This window comes from Mercurialis annua, linkage group LG2 (assembly GCF_937616625.2).
Source record: "Mercurialis annua linkage group LG2, ddMerAnnu1.2, whole genome shotgun sequence".
NCBI lineage: Eukaryota > Viridiplantae > Streptophyta > Magnoliopsida > Malpighiales > Euphorbiaceae > Mercurialis > Mercurialis annua.
Genome location: NC_065571.1, coordinates 45,013,864 through 45,021,887, shown reverse-complemented (window position 1 = coordinate 45,021,887; position 8,024 = coordinate 45,013,864). Strand labels below are relative to the sequence as shown.

The 8,024-nt window shown below is 29.5% G+C and overlaps 1 protein-coding gene across 1 annotated transcript; it reads right to left on the bottom strand.

Annotated features, from left to right (window-relative positions):
• Positions 1 to 5,455: 5,455 nt before the first annotated feature.
• On the bottom strand, positions 5,456 to 6,059 carry LOC126668584 (uncharacterized). The gene is made up of 2 exons (XM_050361772.1): positions 5,595 to 6,059; positions 5,456 to 5,500 (listed from the first exon to the last, which is right to left on the bottom strand). The coding sequence occupies exons 1-2, from the start codon at positions 6,057 to 6,059 to the stop codon at positions 5,456 to 5,458; spliced, it is 510 nt and encodes a 169-aa protein (XP_050217729.1).
• Positions 6,060 to 8,024: the final 1,965 nt, after the last annotated feature.

The window sequence follows — 8,024 nt, the reverse complement described above, 5'->3', positions numbered from 1 at the left end:
GGTGCCACATCGACAAAAAACAAAAAAATCGGCGATTTTTGGTCTCAGGGGGTTTTGTGAGCACCGCCACAAAAATCAGGGGGTTTAGCGCCCGTACCCCCAAAGTTGAGGGGCCATGGGTGATTATTAGCCGATCATTTTATTTATATACTACATATAAAAGAACAGATGGAGGAGAATGAACATATAAATCTACCGAGTAATTCTTTCTAATTTGCTACTAAATAAAAGTTTTATGGGTTTTAATTAATTAATTAAACATTAAAGATATATTATAATTAGAATTTTAATAAGAATAGGCTTAATTGCTCCAAAAATCACTAACTTTCGCGTGTTTTTGGTATTTGACACGAACTTTTAATTTTGGCATATAAATACACGAACTATCAATTTTTTGCATATATAACACGGACACCGATTTTGACATAAAACGGCAACATTTTATACCTAAAACGACATCATTTTTCACCTAAAACGGAAATTTGGTTATATATGCAAAAAAATTGATAGTTCGTGTATTTATATGCCAAAATTAAAAGTTTGTGTCAAATACCAAAAACACGCGAAATTTGGTGATTTTTTATGCATTTAAGCCATAAGAATATAATTGTATTGTAGGTAATTTATCAATTAAATTCTTCCTAATTCGTAGAAGTGGATAAGGGTGTAAATGAACAGAGCCGAGCCAGATTTTGGAGTGTTCATGTTCAGTTCGTTTAGCATATAAGGTGTTCATGTTCAGTTCGTTTAGATTTTATGGTGTTTATATTCAGATCGTGTTCAGCTTGTGTTCGTTCGTTTTGTTAGCTCATGAAAAGCTTATGAATGAGCTCATGAACAAGCTCAATCAGTACCAACCGAGCCCGTTCGTGAGTTCATTCGCGAGCCCGTTCGTTTAACAGCTAAAATGTATAAAATTCGTGAAACCAAAAGTACGTTAGTTTCTTATGTTAAAACTATATAGTTTTGTCAAATCTATGTAATTTTTAAATTATATAAGATATTTATATTATTTATTTAAATATGAATCAATTTACGAACACCTAATCGAATTAGTAAACGAACTTATTCACGAACTCTTATTCAATCTTGTTCATGAACTCGTTCACAAACTTTTATTCAAACTCATTCACGAGCTTGACGTTCCCGAATAACTAATTAAGTTGTTCTTGAATGTAAAGAAGCCGAACAATGTTCATATTTGGCTTGTTTAAATTAACGACATAAAATCAAATTCGAATTCGGTTCGTTTAAAATATGAATAAATGCGAATCAGGCTCTTATCAAGGCGAACACCGACCTGCTCATGAACAACTATGTTCGTTTAATCCCTAGAAATGGAAGAGCAATGTTTAGGGATTGATTGTTGAATAATTACCAACGCTATATTACAAATTGAGTCCTAATTAGATTATAATTGTTTTATCTGTAGTTTATCTATTATATTCTTCCTAATTCGTAGAGGTGGAAGAACATTAATTAGGATAAAAAAACAGATAAGAGTAATTAATAGGATTAATTCCATAAAAAGTCACGATCTTTACACGAATTTTTATTTTAATCACAACTTTTTAAAGTTGCCATATAAAAGCACGACTTTTCATTTTTTTTGCAAATCTATTACCAAATCAATTTTTGGTGTATTTTTAATGATGTGGCCACCATAATCCGGTAGATTTTAAAAAAATGAAAGGTAAAATTTACAGGAAAAATAGTCGCTGATAGATTTGAAAAAAAATAAAAGGTCATGGTTTTATATGACAATTTTTAAAAGTCGTGATTATAATGAAAATTCGTGTAAGGATCGTGACTTTTTATGGAATTAACCCTAATTAATACTCTTAACATTACTCCATTAAAATAGTATAAATAGTTATCATTAAGAGTTAAACATAGGTAAATTACATATTATTAAAAACTTACTAATTTATATAAGATTATACTTACTATTAATTTAATTATTATTAAAATCAATTAATTTTATTAGTAGTCTTAGGCCATCTCATTGAAATAATTCATATTCAATACAAACTCTAAATAAATTTTTTAGATAATGTAATATTGCATTTACTACTACTATAATTATAAACACAACTAATTAATATAATCAATAGTTTTAATTCAAATTTATAAAAAAAACTTTCTAATCTAACAAAAAAAATAACTAATTAAATATTATTAGTATAATTATAATAAATTTTAAAAAAATATTATTGATGTCAACTTATTATAAAAATTAATTAGTGATGGAGTCTGTCTTCTGAATCTCTGATTAAACCAGCAAAATATGGTAGACAGTCGATTAGACGGTGGTCCCCATTAACTCTCCGATACTAAAATCAGTTTAGCCTTTGAGTAGCGTTTTAACGTACTGAATGTAATTGTGTGTTTAGACATATCTCAATCTCCTTATATAATAGTGAATGGATATCTTATATAGAAAAGTGATTCCTATTTAATATGTTGTGTTTGAATAGAAAAAATATTCATTCTTTAAAGAGACTTCTATTCAGGAATATCTTCCTAGATAGGCTTCTCTCCTTAAATAGGAGTTTATTTCCGAATAGGAAAGTAATTCTGTATATCCTAGGCATTATTTCTTTCCATATAATCAAGTATGTGGCGACGCGTTTTGGAGTGGATTCCAACTATTGACCAAAATTCTTTGTGAGTTGGTCTTGCTGGAAACTCGGTCAGATCTCTCTTTATCTCTTAGACATGGCGCGTCTCATAGACTCAGATATTTATATTGTTGGGCTTTCACCTTAAACGACTCCTGTGATTCAATTAAAAGAGTAGATCCTGTAAGATTCGGTTCCACTATATTTATACTGGAGGTCGATTTCCATCAATTAGTAAGTATTATATTTATTTAAAAATAAAAAATTTAACCAATTTAGTATTGATTATTAGTAAAAAAATTGATATAATTATGATATTTTCATTGATATGTAAAATGACGAGTCACGTTACGAGTCACTTGCGTAACACGTAATGCAAAACTAGTTACTTTAAAAATTGTAAGTACTTATTAAAATAATACATATTTTTTTTAATCAATTTTATACTTTTGCAGTTATAAATGGTTTTATAGTCTTATTTATAAAAAAATATATTATATTTTTTATTTTTTATACTATAATAATTATTAATATTTCATTCTCATGATATAGTTTGTACAAATTATTAATTTAACTAGTCGTATGCCGGTACAATCGTGTGGGGTGAATCCTTTTTTTGTTATAATCAAAATTTATGTTAGATTAACTTTATTTAAAACTAAAAAATATGATTTTAATTTGTAAATGAATAACGTTGATTATTTTACTATAATCTATGAACTAATAAAATTAAAATCTCTTAAATTAAAGTTTATTTTATTTAATTCTGATTTAAATTAATTTTAATAATTGATTGTTTTATAATATTTAGACTGTTACTCTTCTGTTTCTCATTAACATCAATTTCATTGCAATGAATGGTAAATTTTCCTATTAATGATAAATTTCTGTATAAAAGAGGAATTTAATATTTCTTATTTAATAAAAGCAACAGATATTCAGTTAAAAATTTGTTTCTTATGGTCATATTTTTATGAATTATTGGCAAAATTAACGTTTCACCTTTTTAGCGATTTAAGCTTAATGTTTAAAACATTACTGATGGAGTTTGCCTTCTGATTCGGTGGATTAACCTGCAAAACAAGATAGAAGCTAACCGGACGGTAGTGGTCTGATTAACTCTCCGATGTTAAAGTCAGTTTTGGCTTTGAACAACTGTTTGAGTATATATATGTAGTTGTGTTCAACGTCAGATATTTGATTCCTTTTGATTCTTCTAATGATGAGGTTGCTACAAATTCTAGGTCGAACTTCTTCTACCCTTGCGGGAATGATGCAATTGTGGAAACATAATTCGACTTCATGGACGCACAAAATGAAATTGACATTTTCATAACTAAATCAAAGTTTGAAGTGTGCGATTTGAGCGATTTTTTAGCCTAAATTTATTGGTATTATTAGTTAATCAACAATTTTAAAATTACTTTTATTTTTATTTGCGACTTCGCTACATTACGAAGGCAGGTGGGATTGCTATAGATTAATTGGATCAATGGCTTGGTAGTTTTTGATGACCATTGGGTCAAATTCGATCTTTGGAGCTGAACTACAACGTGTTTTGCAGGAACTTCAATTGGCTTTTGCTGGAGGTTGATAATAAGCTAGTTGTAGAGAAGTTGATGAATGGAGATGATGAGGCTATCCGATCTATTCTTAATCAGAACTGTAAACAGAAAGTATAAGGACAATTAATGCATAGTGAAACTGCGTATTCACTGCCTAATTTCAATGGGAGACCATGTGGTCACGTGAAGAGACTTTTCATTCTAAAGAGAATATAATAATGGAATTTCTAATTAATTAAACAAACCATAGACTATTAATAGCAGCCTATTAATTATAATATCATTAATGCTAGCTTTAAATTATTCAATGTCCACATGCTTAGAGTTAAGGCTCTAATGCAATGCTGAGGCATTTCGTGCACAACATTGCATTTTATATTTTTTTAAAGGTGATCCAAGATCCATTTGACTATGCTAAAGTCTAGCAGTGTTCAGTGGCGGAACATAATTAAATTTTATTTATAGAATTATAACTGAAATATAGATAAATTAATTTATAATCGAATCGAAGTAATTACTTCGTTTGGTTAGTTATTTCAGTTAGACGGATAACTGAATATTATTAATGTTAATAACTAAAAAAATAAAAATTATGTTTTGTGTTAATTTCTCATTATATACAAATATAAAGAACAAATTTATATATAAGTCCATTAATTATTAAAAAATCGGTAAATTTCTAAAGTTACATTGGTAAATTTAAAAAATTCAGATTGAAAATCAAACAGAACTAAATTTAAATATTTCAAAACTCTTAACTATAACTGAAATTAAATCAAACTAAAATTTTGATATGATTCAGTGTTTTAGTTCACTTATCCCGCATAGCACACGACATGTAATTAAACAATTTGTTTAAGAGTAATATTGGTAGTATCTTGTTTTGAATTGCTTAAAATTCTAGTAAAGGAACAAGTACATGCTTAACTAAATCATTATTTATTTTTAAAATTAATTGACCATAACTGGAATTTTAAATTCACAGCCTTACGATTCTCAACCTGACTAGAATTAATACTACTTTATTAAACATGTACCTACTAGATGACCTGAAAATTTAAGTATTTGCCCTAAACATGACAAAAAAAATCATCTAAGTAACTTTAAGAGAAAGGGTAGACTTAAGTAAAAAATAAATAAAAGCAAAATAATGTTTGGAAACAACTTAATTAGGAGTGCATGATATAATTAAATAACTTGACAATTAAGAATAAATGATATAATAAAGTTTATTTCAAGATACATTTTATGAAGTTATAACTTGTTTAATTATGCTGGTTTAGAATTCGATTTCAGCTTCACTATCTTAATCTCCTTCTTTTGGTTACATTAAGCTGGATCAAATTAATTCATTGATACATGAAAACTCGATCGAGCACTTAATTAATTAAACATCTCTCGATAATACCTTAATCATCGACGCATAGCAACCTCGAGACCTAACATTGGCTCCGAAGCACAAAGTCGAATCACATTCGGTCTCATCGACTACCATTCTTGATGATAAATCAAAAGATTTTCTCGGATTAGACGTTCCATGGCGAACGCGACTTCTCGAAACTGTAATAGGTGAAGATGGAACAGAATAAAACGACGTTGAAGGCATCCGCGACGAAAATGAAGACGAAGACGAAGACGAGGACGAGGACGCAGGCGAAACACGCTTGGGGAAGATTGTGCTTAAAAGATTATTATTGTTAGGTTTAGAGTGCTTTTTTGTGGGAGTGTTATAGAAATATGAAGGTGGTGGAGTTAGAGGAGGAAGAGGATTTTCTCTATAGTATTTGATCTTAGGAGTGCCTGGTTGAGATTCCCAAGTGAATGGAACTGCAACAGAAGATCTCCCATGATAATGTTCTTCTAAAATGACCATATTGGAGATTTCTTTTTGGATTTTTAGATCATTTTGGTTCTTGATTTTGAGAGTTTTCATTGAAAGGTTATTATTTGAGGTAAGAATGCAGAAGATGATGAGTGGAGCTTAAGCTAAGCAAGGTTTAGTTGTTATCAAGGAATATTAGTTTAAGACTTGAAGTTTAATTATTTGGTATAGGTAGAGGTGGCCACGGTTCATAACCCGACAGTTCCGGTTCGGAACCGCCGGGTCACGGTTCAAGAAAAAGTGGAACCGGCCCGGAACCGCCTAAGAGACGGTTCCATGACGGTTCGGAACCGGACGGTTCCGGTTCCGGTTCCGGTTTAGGACGGTTTAAAAAAAATTAAAATTAAAATTAAAATTAAAATTTAATTACTAAAAATGTATTTTAACAATAAAATAACTCACACAGAGATAGTATTACAAGAAAATAAAGATTTTTTTTTAAATTATAATATTAACCAAAAATTTAACTAAAACAAATATAACATATATTTTATTATAAAAGTAAATATATTATATAATAAAGATATAATATATATTTTAAATATATAATTTATATTTTTTATTAATAGGTTCGACCCTTAAACCGCCGGTTCCGACCCGGAACCGCCGGTTCACGGTTCAACAAATTTGGAACCGGCCCGGAACCGCCTTTTGTACGGTTCCGGGCCGGTTTTAGTCCGGTTCCGGATTTGACCGGTTCCGGGCCGGTTCCGGGCCGGTTCACGGGTTGACCCGGCCCATGGCCACCTCTAGGTATAGGCCAATCTTTAAGTTCTTCATATATAGGAGTTGTCCTTGTTAACAACCATATTTGTAGCTAGGCCCGGCCATGGAGCGGCTCCGGTTTCGGCCGGTTTAACTAATTATTAAAACATTATTTCCAATAATCATGGCTATACAATTGGTAATTGAATCAACCGGTTTAATCCATGACATGTACATATATTACAGAAATTATAGTTAGAGGATGTAAACTCTCGACAGACTGTAGTTGTCTATATAAAAGTATATCGAAATAGTGTTTTAAAAACCGGATAGGACCGGCCGGTTTGACCAGTTAAATTTGGAGCCGGTCAGGTGTTCGGTTAAGTTTTGAGAACTAGAAATTCGGTCTAATCGGTTTGGACTGAAATGAACCGGCAAAACCGAACTGAACAAGTGAGCTAGAACTGGATTGAACCGGCCAGCTCAACCACACCTACATATTTTTATATACTTTATTTCTTTCCTTTTTAATGTTTCTATACTGAAATTAGTAAAATCAATCAAGGGTGTAATATTTATTTGATTTATTTAGCATTTGGTATTAAATCATAATACATAGTAATATAATTACTAATTGAGTTTAAAATGGTAAATTTTTAATATTTAAGTCAAATGAATTATTTGTTTCCATGTAATTAGAGTCAACTATAATTAATATATGAGATTCTAATCTGATTTTTGAAATAATTATAAAATTCATTTAAGGAATGATAATAAATTATGAGTTTAAAATGGCAAATTTGAAGTAAAACTTTAAAAATAAAAGATTTCAGGTCATCAAAAATAAAAGGTAAAATTCATTTAAAAAATAGACATAAATAGGGAATCAATAGATAAAAAAAGACATTTATTTCTGAGATTTTAAATGGGTTTTTTTAAAAATAATTAGGGGAGGGAGAGCGCTTGTGGGAGGAATCGAACCCACGACCTAGCAGTTTGCTGCGCAACGCTTATATCATTTGAGATTAGATAAAAATAATTTTATTAGATTAGATTAAAAAAAACCAAAAAGTTAATACAAAATAGAAAACAACAAACTTCTATATAAAAAGAAAATAAAAATATGAAATCAATTAAAAAAAAATTTATATATCCTTTTATAACTAAACAACGCATAATTTTCTATAAGTATAAAAATCTTCTTATATTTTTCTTTAGAGAAATTTTGAAAAGACAACAAAAAAAATTATA